Genomic DNA, 22,687 nt, shown 5'->3' with positions numbered 1-22,687 from the left:
TGTGGAGGCGACAGCCGAAATCTCGTGATGCATTTCAGCACCGCCTTGTGTCTCTTATTTTTCTCCAGATACATACACACATACACACCCTCTACCGTGTGCTCCCAGTGATTGTCACATACACTGGAGGCAGGGTGAAATTGATACTGTTTTCAGAGGTAATTGCCAGACTTTATAAGTACCCTGACCTTTTTGCACACCTGCTGTGCTTTTGTAAAATCAAAATGCTTTCAAACTTAAAAATACAGTTTGTAAGTTCTCATTTGTCTTCTCTTTACATCTGCGGCATCTCGGTGTTATGCGACGAGTGAAGAGGGAATCAAGCAGAATGAATAACCTGCTATTCCCGAGAACCGGTACAAAAGGTGCCACGTGTCCGTTAGCAGACGGGCAGCTGAAATAAAATTATCTGGCCTGTGAAGTGCAGCTCATTCATGCAGTAAAATGTCAGTGTCTTGAAAAGTCATCCCCTGGCAGATTCAATTGGTGTTACTAATACATGTTCTGAAGAAGTGGGTCTCATAAATCATATATTTATGTCATAAATTAAGTTATTCTTCTCATAAAATTAGAGGTGCCTTTCGAGATATTTGTGGTGAACAATAATTTAAAGGAGTCCACACAAGGAAAAAGTAACCAAAGATGTAGTTTATTGTAAATTTAAAGACAAAAATATATTGATAAAATTCTGCAATACAGCTGAGTAACAAACGAAGCAAGATAATTGAAATGCTACCTTTTAAAAAAATGTGACATATAGTATATTTTACAGATTTATTCATATCAATACTTGATCTAATTTTCAAAATTGCACATGTATGTAAGATATGAAAATACACTGTGAAGTTCAGAAGACACAAATTCTCAATTCATCTTTCACACCATGGATAATGCTGATCAGATAAGTGTGTGGTTAGCTGTCTTTGGAGTGTGCTTGGGCTTTGAAGCTGGGAGTCGATTTTTAGCTTCATTGCCATTAATCCACATAAAAAGCAGCATTAATCAACAACACCAGCAGTCCTCTTTTCCTACACAAAGTGACTTCAGCTGAAACATACATTTACATGAAGAAGAGTGGAAGGGCTTAGAGGACATTTAAGAAAGTCTAAACTGTCCCTAAAGTATGCTGAGCACTGGACAAAAGCAGCAATTCCAAAAAGCAGATAATTATTCTTGCTTTGAAATCATGACAAAAAAAACAAAGTGATGCTTCATCTACATCTAAGTAATTTTGCCATTTCACTCCTGTATAATAAGGAACAGCTAGATAAAACTATACACAATATGAGCTACACTCAAAAATTGATTATAAACTCATCAGCCAATAAATTTCTAATACTTCCAGTTACATCAACGGTGTGATGAGGCAAAATATACATGTAGTAGAATAATGACAGACAAGGATTTATGGCTTTTAAGGCACAACATATATTGTAAACAGCAGTATAAAAAGTTCAAACAGATCTTTTAAGCACTTAATCTCAGAGTTGTTGATTTCAATAATTTGCAGGTAAGGTAGCCTTTGCAAATACCAGTTATACAGAACATGCTATTCGCATGGAGTGTATCCTAATAAACCTTACATACTGTACATAATACATTTAGCCTTTTGCAAGCAAAAAAGGCATCTCATTGGCCTTTGAAAAAGCTTAATTTGATATATTATTTATATCATATAAATTACAATTCAGCAACTGTCCCTGCATATCTATCTACTTATATCTGTAGAGGTGAGTGCAAATGTGTTAGGTTTCTTTGGTGTTTCATAGCCGATGTTGTAGACAATCAAATGTAAACAGGATTATTAAAATTCATAGCTTTTCTTCAACATGGAATGTTTAGATGTGCAATCCTTTTAGATACATATATACTAATTATATATTACAAAAGCCTTCTACGCGATATTTTGTACTACACAATAAAATATAAAACTCCTGGCTCAAGGGTTGCTCTTGAACTAGCTTTTCACAGTTTTAAAAGTCCTAAAGAGAACACTACTTCAAAATGACAGAAGCTAAAGAAATAGTCACTATTAGTAGTGTCTAATGAGTTTCTGCTAGAATCATCAAATACAGATTTTGGAATTCTCATCGACAAAAATGACTCAGTTTTGTACTGAGTCACATATGAATGTATGTTTTGCATTCACACGGAGGACAAAATACATATAACGTAGACAATCTTGTGAAACAAATGGATTTAAAAGTACTGCTTAACACTTTGCAGTGTGACCAGATGCACACTCATTAAATTGGAGACTTGATATAAAAAAATACTAATTCTGCACAGTATTGAAAACAGTCTTAAAACATTTCTGCATTCAACACGTGTTGCAGACAGTAATCTAGAATTCAAGGGAAAACTAGAGTGAAAGGTTAATTGTTTAATATAAAACAATCTCTACTCTTTTTATTATCATTTACTTCATTATATCTATCCTGCAGATTTACACATACCCTCCCCTAACCCCCTTGGGTTCACCCCCCACTCAGGGAAGATTCGGGGTCACCTTACTCATTGCTGCCCATGATGCCTTGTTTAGTGCTCCTATCCTTTCAACCAAAAGATAGGATTTGGGAATAAAGAGGCTTAATGAGCTTTTTCACTACAACATGCTGCCATCTTCTGCCTAAAAACAGTACAACACACTAGAAGTTTTATCAAAGTATCTGTGGTCCAGGGCAGCTTCAGCTGTGTTTTGGCTAATAAAAAAGATTTTTCAAAAATATTTTCCTAGAAAATCACAATTAAATCAAAAGTTATTACCTAAATAATATTTACAATTTGTGAACTATACTGAAGTACAAATTTAATTACACTATTTAAAAAAAAATGTACACAACTTTGAATTATACTTGGATTTTTTTTTCTTTGCAGATTTAGAAAGCCACCTCACTTCTACAAGCTGTGAGCAGCACCTTAAATTTTATGAATGTATTCTTTTTCATTTCAGAAGCAAAGCAGGTAATCTTTTGGATATCAGTTTGTATATTTTAGGCTGGCATTCAAATATCAAATTACCCCATTATCATGAAAATGATGTAGAAATTCCCAAAGAACTATACAACTGACCCTTTTTAAATACAGAGGCTAGTTCTTCTGTACAAATCCATACTTTTATTTGCTTAGAGAAAACATGCAGCTTTATTGCTGCACTTCATGCTTTACGTCTCAAATTGTATTCAGCTTATTCTCTGACCTGGTGAGAAATTTAACATATTGAGTCATGAATACTGTGTGCTTTCAGGAGAAATGTGCTATTTTTTAATAAGTGTACAAAATGGGGGGAAAATCATTATACTGTTCTTTTTATCATTAGTGTCTTTGGTCAAACATTATTTTCTCCCATGCTTGGCTGTGCACATCCAACAGTCTCCTCCAGACAAGCTTTACAGTGGACAGCCAGGCTGACTCGTGCAGCTTCTTTGTTATTCTTGCTCAGCTAATTAGTGCAGAAGGCAGTGGGTACCTTCCAGTCTCCTCGGTGAGGTGTCAAAGGGGGAGATGGTGCACCATTGGATCCCCCAAACAGACAATTCAGCTTGGGCTGGAGGTCATTCCAGATCTCACTCATCTGTGGAGGAAAAAAAAGTTTAGGTTTTAAGAAAATAAGTTACTTTTAGCTTCTGGTCTTGAGAAGAATTATAACAAGCATGTCACTCAGTGAGAGAAAGAGGCGAGGAAACTGCCTTACACACTATTAGTGAATTTCACACAATGGCTGCTGACTCCAATGGTAAAATCCCAAGCTGGAGAATTAAAAGAAGTCTGGATTGTGGAGAAAATTTCTATTGCCTAAGGACACTGTGACGCAATGTAACCCATACAGCATAACTATACTTTTAAATTCAGGCTGGCCTGGATGTGTTTTTTGTTGCCGTCTTCTATGTTAATAAAAATCGAGGGCTTGAAAAGGCAGAGTCAGTCTTTGCAGGAACTACTGCCAAAGGGAAAATGATGCTCAACAGCCGAAGGAAACCCACGTGAACATGAGGAGAAGACACAAGCTCCACACGGGAATGACACCCAGGGCCTCAGCGCCATGTGGCATCAATGCACCGCCATGCTGCCCCAGACAGTACACTGGCCTTCAGAACGTCACATAAGACCCCTTCCTGGTGGTTCTGAAATACATACCTCCCTGTGCCCCTGGATCTGGGAGCTGACGAATGCTGCCAGGATACTGGACGTGATGGGAAGGTAGGTGTAAATCAGTTGCGTCTCTTGGTGAAGGCAAAATAAGGAGAAATAGTTCCGGAGCTCCATAGTCAGAATGGCGTTCTCTTGCTAGAGAGAATCGACACGCGCATTAGAGCATGTGGAAAGAAAGGAGTTGCCTCTGTGGTCAATTTTAGATTGCAGATGCACTAGAAGAAAAAAAACGTTTGTCTGAACTATTTTTCATAAGCCATTCAACCGTGCAACACATCCCTTGAACGTGCTTTAACACACTGCACCATGAATACATCTCCCTTTGAAACATCCGTTACGGGAGGTTGTTGAATTCCAGTTACCTGGAATCTGGAATCCAGTTACCTGGAATCTTGAGTAGTAAAGCACAGCAGAGACATCAAAACCTCAGGGAACCAATGCAAAACTCTAGTTAATTTGTGGTAAATGTCACTTTGGTATACTGTATGTTCATGTTTTTCGCTTGCCACTGAGGATTAAGAGACCTACAGTTATGATTTCAGAAAATAAATTCCTTAAATTGAACAATAATGCATTTTTTTCTTAAAAAAAGATTGCCTCTATTTTAATTACACTGAATACAAATACAGGAGGACTGTGGTCCTTTTTTTGTATTGAAAGTTACCACCTACAAATGATAACCATTATCCCGGGCCTATAAAAAATAAATGGTGAAGTGCTTAAGTGTAAAGTGATTTAAGTGATTATAAAGATCTGCTAAGTCCTATTTCTGAAGTGATAATTGCAATTATCACATTTAACACATTTGTTTTGAGGGTGGGCTGGGAAAAAAACAACCGTTTCCTTTCTTATGCGATACAAAACATGGGCATGTCAACCTGTGGTATGAATATGTTACAACATTCTCTATTAATGCACACAGCATTTCGCATGTGGGTGTGTTGTGATCCGTTCTGTAAAAAAGGGAAGTGTCTTTTTCAGTATCTGCTCAGGGGGAGTGTTAATGAACAGCTGATGCAGGTTCATTGTTGTTTTATTTCAGTCTACAATTCTGACAACTAACTATGATTGCCAGTAATAACATACAGCAAGGAATTAGCAGAGATCCTACAGAATATCTTAGCATGTGAGGGAATGATTCAGTATATATGTAACATAAACAGGAACATGTTTTCATTTATACTGCTGTCAAAAACTAATTTGATAAGACATACTTGGCCAACATTTTGGTCACATTTTTCACTTTTCACATTCCAGTGAAAGACAATTTAAACTTCACATTCAAACTTTTATCCACTATCTAGCTGCAAGAAAAAAAAAACTCATTAATGCAATACTATACACATATGCAACTTAAGTGCTTGTATTGCATATGGCCCTTGATTATGAGGAGACTCTCTTCTTGGAATGAGAAATAACAGTGTGAAAAGTAATCTACAACAATTACTAAGCTCAATTAAAAACAGAGGGGGACAGACTGAGGCAGATACAGGGATCACAAGCCTGTTTGTAAGCTTTCAAGACGGCAAACTGAATCATGTGTGTGATGGCCGAACCCCTCACTTGGCATGACAGGTGCGCTCAGTTTTTAACTGCAGGAAGCTGCAGTTCTGGGTACAGGAGACCGGTGGGTGGGACAGTTCTCCAGGGACAGGGAGTGACATTAGCATCCGGCCAGCGCCTCACCTGCACGATGCGGGACTCCAGCTGCTCCACAGACACCTGCTCTTTGGTCTGCACCGTGGCGGTCATCATCTGCCTCTTCATCACGCTGTATTTCTGCAGCGCCCGGTGGTGGTCGTGCAAAACTCCCTTCTCGTGCCTCTCACACAGGTCCTGCGGGCAAGAGCCGGAAGCAAACCACCTCAGAGTTTCACTGTTGAAAAACAGACTGCCCACCGGCACCCCTTTCTGCCAAGCAACACCCCTCCGGGCAGTTAAGTTACAGACAGGCTAAAGCAGGGGCAGGTCTTTGCTCTAACAAAGGGAGGCACTATCTTTAAGACCTGTTCACAGTGTAGCAGTGAAGCATTCTGGACAGGGGCCTTCTTCACTTTCTGTTTTCCTGCATTTTATTGTTTTTAAGATTATTTTTTTTTACAAAAAGTTCTTTTGGAGTTGTTGTACAAAATATATTTTCTTGCTCCAAGTGCTGACTTCTCCACTCCATGCTCTCAGAAACACAAGGTTTTGGCACCAGTAGAGAATAACGCTTTTCACACTCTGTGTTGCTATATAAAGACTCACTTTGTATGACTGCAGTAGATCCAAGAACAGATTCAGTTTTTCCACCACATCATCTTCTTCTCTTTTCCCCTGGAAAAGGTAAATAGTCTTTACAGAATATATTCTTGTTCAGCAGATTCTACTTAATTTTAAAGCAAAATATAAAGACTATACATATGATTTTATATACATACGAGAACCTTATGCCACAAAACCAATTCAGCTATTGTGTTTTCATCACTACATCTCTCACATTGTCTTGCACAATTATGCAAGACGACAAAAATTGACACTTTTATTTACTAGTAAGACTAGTAGAATTAACAGTCTGGAAATTAAATTAAAAATTACATCTATAAACGTTAAGTGCATGCAGCTGAAATCAACAATCAACGGCATCGGAAATGATTTCTGTTTCTGATGTGTGTGATTTTACAGACTGCAAGAAATTGAATTGATGTCTGTTGGGGGAAAAAATTCAGAATATAATACTGCAGGTCCAAGCCAGGAGCACAGTACAGCTCCGCTCCTCTTCCTACCTGTTGCGCTGCTTTGTCAGCAAGCACAGCAAATTCCACAGACAGCCCTTTCAGGGACTGACGCAGGGCTCCCCAAGTGTTGCTGGCTGAGCCAAGCTTTGGGACTGGCGCGGAATCCGAGCCCAGCGCACTGCAATACAAGACACACGAAAATCTTTAAAGATCTTTCCAGCTGTGGCTCAGGATGGGAACAACTGGATCATGGCTCTTTCATTTTTAATACTGACTACTCAGTCTGAACAAAAAAAACAAGGAAACCTTTCCTGCCAAAAAGAGCAACACCATCCCAAAAAAAAAAACAACAAAGCGAAATAGCAAACCTGCTACTTGAAGCCCTGGAAATAATGAGCTCTGTCTAATTAAGAACAAAATTGTAAACTGGATGTCACAAGTATTTGGCTTCCGCGTCTTGTAGTGAGTTCTAGCTGGCACGCAACAACTAATAACCGACAATTGTGTGAAATTTCACAGTTATCTGATAAAACATAATTCTGTTTTTTGTGTGATTAGATAACGCCTTATACAAACCATTTTCAAATAAAAGCAAGTCCCTGATTAGGAAAGGAAAAGCATACTCAGGTTCAGGGAACCCAAAAACAATTAAATCTCTCTTTTCATTCACGTTAACATCTTTTAAAAGGCATGCATCTCAGTTCTTTAATTTGAAACTTCAAATTCCAATAGTTCTGGTGTTGTGAAGAAAAATAAAAACACAGGGCCACCGAGCCCAGCAGCTGTACGGCCTCATTCATTTGTGAGGAACAGTTTCGCTAGTTTTCTACTGCTGTGAAATTTTGTAAGACACCAGTTTATTGTACACAAAACATTAATATACAACACCTGAACAGCTGATACAACAGCTGTTCAACATCAGTTGTGCAACACCTGAAATTTGATTGACTTACTGTATAGTAGCCATAGATTTGTCACTGTCGCACCAACCTGCCACTTTTTATTTGGAAACGCCCACACCAGGGGTGACTGACTTGGGGGTTGGATAATTGGTACAGGGTTTGGAATTTCATACACACTGAAGATTGAGATTTAAAGGGTGTGCACGACATTAGGAGCTTTTCCTATGCTTTTAGACCTACAAATGAAGCTTGCACGGTACTGTCGACGTATTTGTGAAGTGTGAGCGCAAGAGTTAAGACAGATTTTTGATTTTTGGTCTTTGGTAGTAGAAGGAAAGAAAAAAAAGCTTTCCAAAAGCAATCAGCTTATAGCCATTCTGGCTTAGAAGACTAAAAATAAACTTGAAAATTACTACATACTACGCTTCTAAACAGCTGAAAAGGCCGAGTTTGCAGAGGATTCCAAAATAGGAGGATTAGCAAATACTGTAGAAGCAGCCAATGATTTTCAGAAAAATGTAAATAAAATTCAAGACTAGGCAATGCACTTGATGCAGGCTTGCATGGAGTTAGTAAAATAAACTATAACATTTAATTATGTTGATACAGTATTAACATGTTCAAGATAATGGGGGAAATTGATCAAAAGGAAATCAAATATATTCCGGTGCTTAAAGAAATGTCCTACACCGACAGACTGAAGCAAATTAGCCTTTTTATCCTTAGAGGTGACGAAGGAGGGACCTGATACAAGTATGCAAAAAGGCACCGACAAGGTAAACACAAGAAGTGGAGTTCTTCAGAATGAACACGAATCATGAACCAGAGGACACAAGTAAAGCGCATTTAAAACATTTAAAAGAGGAGGCACGTGTTTACCAAGAGAGTTGTGGGAGTATGGAACAAAGTGCCCAACCAAACTACCAGGAAGGTTGCGGTCTTAAGGAGTCGACACGTCCTATTGGTCCTCCATTACCGATATCCCCCCCTTAAACCAAGACAAAACGAGCGCAATGCTGGAAAAACCTCACAGAGCACACATGGTACTACATGCCTCAGGTCCCTGCCAAACATGAGCAGGTCGGTGGCGTTTTCGATGGAGCGCACAGCCATCCTCTCCGCCCGGTCGCGCAGCCTCTGGAAACTGCTCGAAATATTCCGGATCAGCTCCCTGCTGACTGCAAACTGAGCCTGGATGTCGGCTGGCAGGTGCTCCTGGAAAAACGGCGATTGAGAATCACACTCTCACACACTTCATGACTGGAGATCAATCCCTTGCTCTCCAGCTCAAAGGAGGCCCAGAGTGCTTCACGTCAAACAAATGGAAAGGGAAGACTAGGTTACGAAAGCCCGAAGTGGAAGTCAGGCAGTCACATCCCTACTCTTACGAAGAGCACCATGGCATCTTTAACGATCAAGCTGGCGGGCTAGAAGGTGGCACATCACTGTCGGACTGGTTTTCTCTAGAGGTCTGGCACAGCAGTACTGACCAGGCCCGACCTGATCCGATATGATGAGAGCTGGCTACCAGGAAGAATCTCTGCTTTAGAATCACAAATACACAAATACCGACGTTCCCAGCCTGCTTTATTTAAAATGGAAAATACATCAATCAAAACATAAGCAAAGCACTAAAGGGTATAATAAAATGAATTCTATAGTAAACATCACTTTTTTTAAAATTGTTTAATATAGAAGTAAAGCAGTAAACTGAGATGTAACTAGCAGTGGTGGGATGGAGGGTAATATTAGTGTTATAATGTTTTGGTCCTTGTTCCATTGTGGAAAATACAGAACTTTAAAAAGTGTTCACGCAAAAGATACATTCTCTAAACCATGCTACGGGTCTGAGAACCACCAGTTTTAGTTCTTATTAAAACAAATAACTAACCTTGGCCTGTGTGGCTATTTTACAAGTCATGAATTCATCCCCCCTTTTCTTAAACGACTCTCGCAGTTTGTTTTGCACATCCTAAAGGGAAACAGCAGAAAAAAAAAAGACATAATCTCATGTCGAGTAAATCATGACCCTGCAGAGGGCTTTCACACAAATCGCCAAAGGAAGAAGTACAAACATCCCTCACAGAAGTACCTTTTAACTGCCATAAAAGCCTATTTTTTTTTCTTTTGAACACTTTAAGTTAATGAAATCGCAAGGGAAATTACCCAAGAACAAGTTTAGAAGAGACTGCAAAGCAATGTTATAGAATGACTATAGTATTAACGATTATTAAATTTACTCTTGTGAAACTTACTGAAAATGTAACTATAGGGACAGTGATTCTTGAGCTACCAGCAGTGCTCTGTGCTTCAGTTCCAATCTTACCTAAGTAGGCAAAAACATGGGATGTGATGACAGCACCAGCAGAGTTGATCTGACCTCATTAACACTGCCTGTGCTATTCATTTATCTACCTGGCACAGATCACCTTCTGCTGCATTGTTTCAGTGGCTGTGCATACTTTCTTTGGGTAATTCCCACTATAATGCATTAATGACCTATCCACAGTTTAATGAAGTCGTCAGCAAAAAAACTGAATTATCTCCCAGAGCAGCCTGGCAGCAAAAGACCCTTACTGAATGCCGCAGGGCTTGTGCCATGGTCAAATAGCTGCCAGAGCTCTTAAGGCAGGGTGTCAATTCCTTAACAGAGCCCATGCACAGACAAACGGTTCTAGGAAAAATGTTGAAAAGAACAGAGCTACACCATCGCAGCTCTTAGCTGTGTGTAAGCAAAATTATTTTAGATTAAGGCCAAAAAGAGTCATACCAGAGCATGCCCATCGTGTTTTTTTGTGCCAGGAAATTCAGAATATACCAAATAAATGCTTAGGAACATGTTTACTTCTTCATATTTGTAAACCATTAAGCAATGCATTACTGTCATGATAAGCAATTAATGAGAGTGATCACTTATTTGACTCCATGTTCATTTTAGAATGGTCTTTAAAATGAAAGACATCAATTTGTAAATTAATTAAGACTTGGAGAACTGATAGGTGGCTTACTAACATGAATATTGCTTTTGAACAAATCACTAACAACAACTAACAGATGTTTGATCGCGCTATGCTAACCATTCTTTGTCAGAAATAGTGAACAGTTTCTTAGTACTACATGTTCAGTGTACAGAAAGACAAATTAATATTTTTGAGTTCAAAGGCAGTTTTAAAATCATGTCTTGCCTCAGTGCCCTAGTAAACACAGAGTAAAATGATTAGCCTAATTAGTACGGGCAAGTAAACATACAGCAGACACCACAGGACAAACTTAAGGGGCCTCTTATAGGATTTTATAATTGTCCATAAGTACTATATAACTACATTTTTTATGTAAACTGGACAAAACCGAAAGGAGTACGTTAAACAGTGGGATCGCTGGCAGGATTCTTACAGAGATCTGCCAGAAATAAAAACTTGACTTTGGATGCTGCTGTCCTGCTTTAACTGACTTTTAAAACTGTTCATAAAACAGCAACCAAATCTCAGGAAGGAAAGTTAGAAAAAGAGCGGAGATTTCTCTCGGCTCTGACAGCTCTGACACGGAGATTAACTCTGCAGACTGGAGTTCAACTCACTCTGCCGCTCCTGGTCTTTAATTGGACAAGACACTTACCGAACCACTGAAAGTCAGGAAGGTCTTTACGAGATCATCCTCAGAGAAGAAAGGGTGCCTCGCCACCAAGTTAATGAACCTCCGGAGAGCACGGCGCCTGCCCTCAATAAATTCTCGCTCAGAGGTAGACGTCAAGACTGTAAACGTAATTGAAAAAGAAAAAAAAACTTTTACCAGTAACCTACGGAAAGATCAGGCATCTGGATTCAGATAATTTTCCATACCTTACAATTTCAAAATATAATAATGTAAAAAAAAAAAATCAACAAAGACGTATGAATCCAGGTACTTGTTTACTGTGGTGATGTGGGAGAACACGTCATCCTATTTTTATCGCAGGGCTCTCACTTCTCCTTTAACAGCCCCGTTCTTTTCAAGAATAAAAAAAAATGACTGTTTGGGAAATTCCCTGGGAGTATAATGACAGACGCACTTTGTTAAAATGTTCGGAAGAAAAAACTTCCCAAGACAATCGATGCTAAGTAACTGAACAAAATCACCAACTCTCTCATGACAGCTTGTGGAACCCAGAATGAGCAAAGGTTCTTTCTGGAAGAATTCCCCCTCGAACCCCAGTTCCAATAGAATAATTTAGTACAGATGAGAAATCGGTGCGTTAGCGTGGGTCTGTATCCACTTGGGGAGTTTTGAGAGAACAGAAGAACTGAATCATATTTTCTGCTTCTGAAGCTTCACCGTTTCCAATATAGAATATTTTTATGTCCATACCCACAGACCTCCACCACAATAGCACTTTCAAACGGCCTTATTGTAAGGATGCCAGACATCCTTATTTATTAGTGTCTAAATTTCCTCCTTTACTTCTGTGAAACTGTTAATAAGAACAACGAAAAATTGCATTCGTAAAAAAAACCACATCTGTATTTTTTAAAATCTGTAAACCTAAACAGAACTTCAAGGAACACAGCTTGACATGTATTGAAGTTCCGTGGGACTCTTTTACAACTATCTGAAACTGAATTCCAGCTGAACATGTATTTGCAAAAACTATTCTAAAAAACCACGTCACTTTGTTTTTCAACAAAGATCTAATCCAAGATCCCCGCAGTGTGCGTAGGTGGCGATGATTCGACGGCTGAACAGAAGATCTGCGAGAGGCTCTTCTGGCCAGAATATGATACATATGGTACGTTCTAGGAGCAGCCCCTGGGCAGATTAGATCAGCCTACAGTATGTAGGCCACTGAGCAAAGGTACTTTGGTGTCCTTGACATTAGATCACATGTGAAATGTCAACTAAAAGGTTTTTTGTATAAATTGCAAATCACAAGGTTAATCCTGCGTGACTCAAGGACTGAAAGCGCTCCTCTGGAACAGAGGCTGAAACCTGCAGTCTAAGGTGAAGAGTGCCAGCAGGGGTGGGTGGGTATGAGCTGGCCAGGGTTTCCGTGGTGGAAACACCTGTGATGAGCCTGCGAGCTGCACCATTCCTCCAAGCCACAGTCGGGGAGTAGTGATTACAGTGGAGCTCGCCGTGTGAGAAATGGCAGATCGCACCAACAGCCAGGTGTTTCTAGTGTCAGCGCGGGTACATGTTTTATCGGCGAGACTGTTTCTTTAATGGATAGTTATTCCAGATTCAGAGGGTACGAATGAGAGGAGAAAAATAATTAACAATTTCATAAAAAGTGAATAAGATCACTACCACTTTTTAAGTACCCTCAAAGTTCTAGCAGTGAAACTCCTGTGATGCACATCAATCTTTACCTCCTTTTAGCATCCTTTTAGGTGGGAGAGCTGGCACCATCCTGTAGGCAAACCTCTGCAGCAGAAGTTCATGGAAAACATCGAAATCGCTGTATCTCCGATAGACAGATGTGTGGAATCGCTGCAGGAGGACAGGAAACACTACATTAGTGATGACCTGCAAATCATGCTTCATGCACCAAAGCTCACACGAGTGTGGCAATTCAACTTAACAGAGCACAAACCTGAAACTAGGAAAATAAGACAAAAAGGTACAACTTTGGGCTCCTTCTATTCGAAAAGTTCAATATTAAAGAAAGTAGTGTTTTATAAAAAGTTCAATTAGCAATTCGTAATTGGCGACCGTTTTATTAAAGACAAGCAGATGTGTTCCTGCATTTTCCAACACATTCTTTTCTCTTGAGATTGTGGCTTCTCAAAACGAAGAGCGGAGATGAACGGCGTTTACCCGTCTTACCTGACTGGTCACCTCATACTCAACGTGCTTGAGGAACAGGCCCTTCTTCTCGGGGATGAGCTCCACCTGCACTACGTCCCGGCCCAGCAGCTGGGTCAAGCTGAGCGAGAGGACCAGGGGGTTTTCCGTGCTGGACTGCATCCTGAGCACCTGCAGCTCCTTCAGGTCGCCCAGCTCAGGCTTGGGAAAATCTAGGAAACAACCCGACAATGAGGGCTCTCTGCACACTGCAGTGCGGCCAGTGTTTTCTAAAACAACATTGGAAACATTCACGCTCACTTGGAAACAGAAGTCTTCAGGGAATGGATTAGGATTTTTATATTCGGTTGCCTTCACTATTAATAGTATGGATCGACAGACAAAGATAAGTACTAGAAAAAGAGCTAGGTCCATTATTAAACACAATAATGTAATATATTTTGAATTCTGGGAGACTCAATAATCTTGAACAATTCAGGTAAAAAAACCAAATCAACCTTCGAGGAATATGCATGTTTAGAGGTGGCGTTTTATCTCCACTTGGTTTGTCAAACTTTTGTAAAGAAAATAACGGTTCACTGCATTTTCAACAATGTCGCCTTAAAGCAAAATTAAAACACAAATCAGAGCTTCACCCCCAGTCACAAAGCACTACAAATATACAGATGTTTACTTTAGTAAAGCCAGAGATCAGAACAAATCTAAAAACAGGCAGTTATAGGGGAATCAAACTAATTTTCCACTTCCCCAGCCAACATAAGAAAAAGCCAAAAAAAGAAACTCCTGGTTATCCATGTAGCAATCTAAATGTAGTATACCGGCATAAATATTAATCTAAAAAATTAAGTTCCTTCGACAAAGTAGAGACGATTCATGACTAAATCAGACCAGATCATAGCATCAGACCAGATGCAGCACAGGGAAACTGTAGAACTAGTCATCTACAAAGAGGAAGGAAGGTGAATGAATTCAGTTCCATCATGGAAGCACAGCCTGCACAGTAACAGTGCATTTAAATGAGTCTAACTGTGTAGCTGTGTGCCCTGGATTTACCTGAATAGGTGTGGCGACAATCTGACAACCACAAGAGTCCCCCAAAATGGCACCTTAATAAACAGTAAGCGGCTCTTCGCTGACTGACAGATTGGATTCTTGCTCATGTTTGTATTGCGAGCTGTTTGTATAAAAAGGTGCTCGTCTCGCTTGCGGAGTAAGTGCCAGGGAAATTGCAGTGGAGCCAGGTGTCTCCTGCCCTGGACCTTGCACCCACTTCTTTCTCAAAAACTGAAAACACTCAAGGGCTGAAGCCGTTTCTCTCAAACGAGCTGTAAATTCCAAGTACAAATTCACGCCTGGTTTAACACAGCAGTATCTGAGCTTCATTATTGGTTGAATAATGCTAAACTTATTTAAGATAAATTATAAACTTCATAACCCCCATTTCAAGAAAAAACAAAATGCCACTTCTCTAGATACAAAAAAGTTAACTCCTTCAACCAGCAATTACGCCTCAACGCCAAATTAAATCACAATTTTGAGCCACACCCCATTCATGACATTTATACAGTACCAAGTATCGGATGGTGTGTTATGAACTGCTAGACATGACAAGCACCTCGCAAACAGCAAGTCACCTGTAAGAATGCATTAGTAATTTGTAGCTGGAGTTTGGGTCAAAGTTTTAATTTAATCAGTGTCTCTATAAAACTGCTTCTTAAGTCACATGAGAGTGTGTAACAAAAACAGAGAGTGTGAGTCTAAAGCAGGTTGTAATTTGGAATTTGGAATTTTGTGTAACTGACAGGAAGTTATACTCAGCCAGAAACCTGGAGAAAAATGGCACTCTGGGGAGAATTTCTAAACCATGCTGTGGCATACTGTGAGCACCTGTGAAAACACTGAATTCTTGAAAAGGAATATGAACTGAAAGCTGTCTTAAACGTGTTACAATCCAAGACTGGAAACGCAAGATGCATAGAAAGAACCATACACAGAAAGTGTCCTCTGACAAGTCTTGTTCTGGGCATTATTTTAGATTTGCCATAAAAAACAAATACCAAACAACAGTAAGATCTGAAAACAGCCCAGAGAAAAGCGATGAGATACATACCAGGGCATAAAGGAATATCCTACTCTGAAGGGAATGAAAAAAGGAAATAAACTTGTTATTCTTGAACAGAGAAACTACATGAGGCACTGATTCATGTATTCAATATCCTCAGAGGTACAGACATAGTCAATTCAACTGGCTTCTTCAGAATCAACAATGAAACTCAAATCACAGGGCAGACTACAGAGAACGCCAACTGAGAACAGGAGACACTTTTTTTAAACAAATGGCTGTGGAAGTCTGGAACAAGTTACACCCGGCTATACGGCAAAACCTAATCCTGTAAAAACTCACTTCCTTCAAGGAATAGCAGAGATCCTTGGATCACTTAGCTGATAGCAATGTCGCCTCCGGGTCCTCTTACTTTAACCTTTCTCATGTTCTTATGCAAGCAGCTCATCAAAATTCCCCAACAGAAAGGAACTTGGTGTCAGATCCCAAAATAAAATATTCAGAAAATGTGCTGACCAGCTTCTTCTTTTGATTGTGAGGACAATACAGATGCCGGACGCAGTGAGGAGTGGATGCTAGCCAACATAGACAGAGAAACCGCACAGCATGAATGCCAATATCTGGACTACAATCACAACAATATTTAAAAGAAAATGTTTTTATATATAGACTACATATCCTGAATATAATAAAAAGAAACTTTTTATCTATACATGGAAAGTTTGAGGAAATAAAGCACATATATTTTGGATGCTGATTACATATTTGTGGCATTGATTAATTGATCATTTGTTACAGACCAACACACACTCAGGACTGGGCTGTTACATTAAATCACCTCATTTTTTGAGAGCTGACCGGACACGAGGGAGGACATGACACAATGACACTGTTGAAGGTCAAACCTACCAAAAACAAAATCAAGAAAAAAAAAAACAGAATGGAACCTGTATGATCCACTCATCAAGATATGTTTTTGTTCCCCATGACCAACATATGTTGGAGGCTGGACTAAGACAACACAGTCACGTCTGTGGCACGATGTTACAGACATTCCTAGTCCATCAAGGGTAGGTCAGGATATGGGACACCGTAAGTCACAATACCTCGCTGAGATTGACACATCATGCTCAATCACTGTAACCACTTGTACAATGCCAGTCCCATTGCATCAAAAATACCACATTACAAAAACCCAAGCATCAGCACTTCAGCTATGAGGAGGAGGCTATAAATCATCATTTGCAAGCTAGACAGCCAAACCACGTAGCAATGTTCACCAACACAATGCCATCAGGTAGTGCAACATCTCAGGTTGACTGGCCATCGCTGATCTGTAGTGATATCAAGGCTTGGAATAGACCATCTGAATGAACATTTGGAAGGGTGGTGCTCTCATGCAGAATAACTAGATAATTGTAATATACAACAGACCGATCACTGCTGAGGTCCAAGTATGATGGTCTGAGTGTCCAGCTAGTACAGTAAGCAGATTCTGAGAAATTTTACGTCACAGTCTAACTGACAGGAAGTTGTATACTGCCATATACATGGTTATACACAATCAGAATAACCAACTTGATCATGCTTCTTCAGGGAGAAAGAAAAAGTCTTCTGAATTTCACCTGGATAAAATTCAGAGCTGCTTCTTAAATTCACACTGAAAGTTTTTTCTGTAAGACTACCACACAACAAATGACCTCAACAGCTTTCTGATTCCCTATCACAAAATTCGCCTCTGGGAATCCTTAAAAAAAAGAACCTACCACTATCTCTCTCCAGAACAGCTAAACTGTATATTCACATCCACCACATTTCCATTTGTAAGTGCAGCTGCAAATTTCTTATATACAGTACTTATATTTCTTATATTTATATTCTTTCAGTGCCTGAGTAAGAATAAAGATCATTTCAACACCAGTTCCTAAGAACCGTTTCTGCCTTAATTAGAAAAATGGATCCCTTTTACAAGCTCTGGGCTGTGGTACCTTGAATGTAGTTCTCCAGTAGTTTTGGGCTGGGCTGCTTTCCTTGCTGAGCCAGTGCAATCAGAGCAAGCGCTTTATAAAGGGACACCTTTGACAGGAACCCATCCTTAAATTCCACGTGTTCAGCAACCTGGGGAAGATGAAAATGCCCTCAGTTCCAGCTGGGAAAGCAAGATGTTATCCTCTCTCAATCCCAAATGAGAAGCTCTAGATTCACAATAGAAGCCGTTCTATTAATTATATTATTAAAGACAAAAAAAGAAAGAACAGGAGGGGAAGAAATTTCTAAACATATGACTATAAGCGGGGTGCAGAGGTCAGCATCGCTGTCTCGCAGTGCCGGGGCCCTGGCTGCACGGAGTCCGTATGTTCTCCCTGTGTTTCTGTGGGTTTGCTCTGGGCTCTCCCATTCCCTCCCACAGTCTAAAGACATGCTGGTGGGTTAATTGGCTTCTGGGGAAACTGCCCCTGGTGTGTGTGTGTGCGTGTCTGTACACCCGTCCAGGGTGTCTCCTGTCTTGTGCCCACTGCTTGCTGGGAGAGGCTCAGGCTTCCCTGTACTGGATGAAGAGGTCAGGAAATGGATGGATGGATTACTAGAAATAAGCAATATTACTGTAATACACAACTAACCACAAACGTACCCTCAAGATTACTAAAATAGGGCACACTAAGAAATGTTTTTATTGAAAAAAGCATAGTGAATGGGAGCCCATTACACCCATGTTACTCTTGTAATGAAGGTGTCCTAAGGCTTTCCAATTTCCAAGATAATTGAGTTTTCTATCTTATGTTTTTTTATTGTTTTATATTAACATACAAAGGTAATCAGAGTTGCCAGGCATCTTAATACCTCAAGTATTGCACATATGAATGAGTATAAAGTCTGTTATGCATCATTCTTTGTGTCTTTACAGAGGGTATAATGTGTGAAGCCATTCTCATTAGGTTTTAGACCAAGATAATTTTGACATCACACTGTAAAGGTTCAGCTTCTCTTACGTTTAAGCACTAAGTGTCGTGTGTATTTAATATATTTAACTTATGCTATCCCCCATCCCTAAAAGATAGAAATGACATGACACATCTGAAGAAGGCTCAACAGCTGAAATGTTGTGTGCACACTTTACTCTGCCTATCCAATTATTTTACTAAGACTCCCAGTTAGTTTTCCTCAAAGATAAGACTAGTCTTCGATTTAGAGCAGTTATGTATACTGTAAAATAGAAGCCATTTTTTAAAAATATTTTCTTTTAAGTTCCTAAACACTACAGCAATGTTTGTTTAGGTTGAGATGTTTGTTGTGGAGATGTATACATCTTATTTAAAAACAGGCTTTCCTGTGCTATAATCCAGATCTTTGCTATCTAAGCAATACCTCAGCAGAAATAAAGGTCAGAGAAACTGGAGTGAAGCAAAACTCACAGAACAGATTGTTTTTTTACCCACCGTGGGAGGAGCTGACGACAAAGTGTACCAATGACGAATCAAAAAAAAACAATTACAGTCTCCGATGCACAAGCAAAGACAGTCTCCTCAATAAGATCTCAAATTCCTACTGCATTCTTATCCAGTCATGGGGCAACAAAAACAAAGTCCTTTGTGGCATTCTTCAAAATGCATGTTTTACTTATTAATGCTACAATCAGCATGTGTTCCAGTACATTTCCCGCACTGAACATTTTTGGGACTTACCATTGTGAATCCCTTTTCCCTAGTTTCTACCACCACACGTGTGCAGAGACTAAGCACCGTGTCATGCAAGACAACTTTCTATCAGTTAGAGTGTGGCCCACTGATACCTCAATAGAAAGCTCCTTTACTTCAACCACTCTCTCGCATCTATAGCTCTGTAACAGGCGCATTCTCCTTACCTGGTTCTGTACAGCACAGGGAAGATCTGTCTTGCTCAACAGCCTTTGAAAAACATCTCCTTGCACTCGTTCATCTTTCTTACTGCATAGTGCTTCATAAACTTCTCTGTAATACGGGGGAACTGAACCTGGATAATCAAAACGAACAGGTCGTTTTGTTAAAAAAAAAGATACTGTAATTTATAACTAGAGCACGGTTATGACTGTGAACTTCTCTTTATTTTGACAATAAATCTCACAGTTGATTATTATACAAAACATGAGGTTAAGATGGCCAATTCTGAGACTCACTGAGCCACAGAATTACATACATATTTGAGAAATACAAGGGATTACTTTCCCTGCCCTAACCAAGTTTGAATATGCCTAAACGTATACCTAAATAGACACATGCAAAGTATTGTGCACAGAGGATAACAAATATTAAAAATTACAGGAGGAGTTTGCAGACAGTCAGCATGTTATACAGTATGTGCCTTCAGAGGGAAATTCCAGCTGACAGTGACTTTTCTTTGGGGCTTTTGATTCAGCTCCTGGTATAGTTTGTAACACTTCCCCACACGTGTGAAAGCCTATAACAGAACAGTAAACTGCTCCAACAGGAACTTAAATCATCCGTGAAAGGAAAACACTGTATAAAGTTCAAATTACCAATAACTGCACCAAATTTGGATCTGTGTCACAATTCCTGTTTTTTCCCCCCACAATCAGATCATCACACAAATCAGGAGAGAAAAGCTAAATTGAGCTCCTTATTCAGAGACATTGCGTTTTTGTGAATGATAATTTATTTTATTAAAACGGCTTATTTATCCAAAAAGCATTAAGCAAGCACAATGCAAACAAAGGACTACAAGCAGTAAGAGATATACTGTAGCTTTATGGTTCCATACATGTTATCTCTCCATGATAGACTCAGACAACATCAGCATGACACCCTCATTCACTTTTAGTTGCTCACTATTAGCAAAATAGTTTGTTTTGCTTTATCATCACTTTAAATCAAGCATTTTGCATGAAATGGAAAATGTGATATGCATTGCTGTGACACTGTAATGAAGACATCCAGCTAGTTAGCTGCACAAACACAATAGCGTTACTTACGGCTATCCTCACAAGTTAAAGGAAAGGCCAGCTGTACACTAGATCACTATGGAAACCCCAGTGTCAGTTTGTCTAGTCACCTCTTAACAGAGCTGCAGAATTACTCAACTTGACTCTTTAACAGAACTAGGCTGCTACAAAACACTTTCCAAGCAATTTAAAAGGCAATATCCTCTTTATAACAATTGCCCCTAGATTACCTGACAATGTGTCTATCTTGTGATGCCAAAAAATGAAACGCAAACATTACAACTTGAAAAGACTGAAATGAAAGTTAATGATTTTTAGTCAAGACAAGATAAAGTCTTGCCTAACCATGCTACTCATTCATCAAGCACAATAAACAAAGAATTTAACAACAGAAGACTTTGGCATGTTTGCAGTCCTATCACAAACGTCAAAGTACAATAATAAAGAAACCAGATGCTTTCATTATATATGAACTTTTACAGGACAAAGGCTAACCTATGATTGTTTCAGTTCAAATAAACTGTGATTTTGTGCATCTCACTCTCGTTTTAACCAGATGAACCAAAAAAAGATAAACATGAGGCCACTGTAGCTTATCTTCAGAAGTTAACTTTTAGTGCTGTAACTGCGAAGGTGTCTCTCCCGTCAGACAATCGTTGGTTCACTACATACTGTAGCTACACATCCATGGAAAATTCCACCCAAAATTGCTCCCAGCTTGTATCAACTACTATAGTGCAAAGGCAATGTGATTAAATATAACTTTAACCTATCTTTAAAAAATAAGTCACTAAGATATTATTGACTAGCTTTAAAATAATAAAAAGGTCAAGGGACTGCAAGCATAACACTAGAAGAGCCACAAAAATGCCCTTTTCAGAGGCTGTCAGGAAAGACAGAGCACACAAATGGTTTGCACGCTGATGAAGAAACATTAACCACACTTCATGTGGAGCTTGGTCTAAAGTATAACAGTACATACAGTGCCCCCCAGGTTTTTTCAAACCCCCAGTGAATTACAAATAAAAAACGTCACTTTCGTATCACAGAAACATTTCCAGAAATTATGCATCTTGCTTTAAAGAGATCTACAAGCTGCGATCTTAATAGCTGTGCACTGAGAAAAATTTTATCTGTCACAATTAAAGTCCAGAAACCGCTAGGGTCATATTTATTCACACCCCTAGAGTAAGTATTAATTACTATTGAGCATTCAGTGTAAATTCTCCTCTGGCACAGACTACACTAAAAAGACGCCTTCGGTATTGTGCCACGAGTAACTGGCTCAGTATCTGCTGAGGGCGGATATCTGACTGATCCTTCACAGCCTTTGGTTTCAGTTTATGAACTTTTTGCATTTTAACAATAGATGTGCAATTGGACATCTACATAAGGACACGAGGATGGAGCTATCGTTGACTTAACACAAGCTGTCACGGCCACGGAACGCAAACAAGATCGGCACATCCTCAACAGGTGAAATCCGTCCAGCAGGCAACAAAACAAGACACCATCACTTTTACTGACATGATCTGCATACTCCAATACTATCAGCCTCACCTCGAATGAGATGCAAGCGTTTGGACAAAAAAAAGGCTTTCTTTGTGCCTGGCACATTATCTAGACAAAACTTAAGAATCATAAAATTGCTCTACTTTCAGGTTTGTTTTAAACAACACACCGCCACTACATTATAAAATCCCCGAGAGAAAACTGTTGGTCATCTCCCTTACTGATGTCCTCTCGGCCTCGCAATCAATTTCTCTCTTTGTCGTATAAGACACCTAATGGAAAACATCAAATCCGCCTGCCAAAAATCACAAGAAAACTAGTAACAGCAGCAAGCCAAACTGCAAGGAAGTACACTGACGATTTTACAATAACACATTTCAATGACTTGCTTCGCATTGAGTACGTGTATAGCGCAACACGTACTGTATAATGAATAAAAAGTTGACTTTTTGCTGAGGCATGAAGAGTTTTTTTGGTTACCTTCACTGATGTCGCCTTCCATAGTTCTGACAGTCATGTGAGCTTCAGCTCCTCTCCATGTGATTTCCTGAAGAAAAAAAATGAATTTATTATTTAACTTTAAGGAGTGGCCAACTAGAACTTACCCTTAGTGAAAAATACCCGTAAG

The 22,687-nt window shown here is 39.4% G+C and overlaps 2 protein-coding genes across 4 annotated transcripts in view; one reads left to right on the top strand and one right to left on the bottom strand.

The window, feature by feature from the left end:
* Positions 1-630: 630 nt before the first annotated feature.
* snx8a (sorting nexin 8a) lies at positions 631-22,613 on the bottom strand. 2 transcript variants are annotated; one of them, XM_088612856.1, is made up of 13 exons: positions 22,540-22,613; positions 19,474-19,601; positions 17,600-17,729; positions 13,571-13,761; positions 13,114-13,234; positions 11,387-11,523; positions 9,663-9,743; positions 8,826-8,986; positions 6,918-7,047; positions 6,400-6,468; positions 5,839-5,988; positions 4,138-4,287; positions 631-3,574 (listed from the first exon to the last, which is right to left on the bottom strand). In XM_088612856.1, the coding sequence occupies exons 1-13, from the start codon at positions 22,574-22,576 to the stop codon at positions 3,443-3,445; spliced, it is 1,617 nt and encodes a 538-aa protein (XP_088468982.1). In that variant the 5' UTR covers positions 22,577-22,613; the 3' UTR covers positions 631-3,442. The 2 variants fall into 2 exon arrangements, with proteins under 2 accessions (XP_088468982.1, XP_088468983.1); XM_088612857.1 differs by lacking the exons at positions 17,600-17,729; positions 19,474-19,601 and having other exon boundaries at positions 22,540-22,603.
* iqce (IQ motif containing E) overlaps positions 21,949-22,687 on the top strand; it is a 21,575-nt gene continuing 20,836 nt past the window's right edge. The window contains exon 1 of one of the 2 annotated variants that reach the window (XM_088612854.1): positions 21,949-22,023. The gene's annotated coding sequence lies outside the window, so the exon portion shown is untranslated. The remainder of the gene's footprint in view (positions 22,024-22,687) is intronic. The other variant, XM_088612855.1, reaches the window with a different exon arrangement.

Source organism: Lepisosteus platostomus, chromosome 19 (assembly GCF_059453375.1).
Source record: "Lepisosteus platostomus isolate fLepPlt1 chromosome 19, fLepPlt1.hap1, whole genome shotgun sequence".
Taxonomy (NCBI): domain Eukaryota; kingdom Metazoa; phylum Chordata; class Actinopteri; order Semionotiformes; family Lepisosteidae; genus Lepisosteus; species Lepisosteus platostomus.
This window is presented reverse-complemented; position numbering and strand designations above follow the sequence as displayed.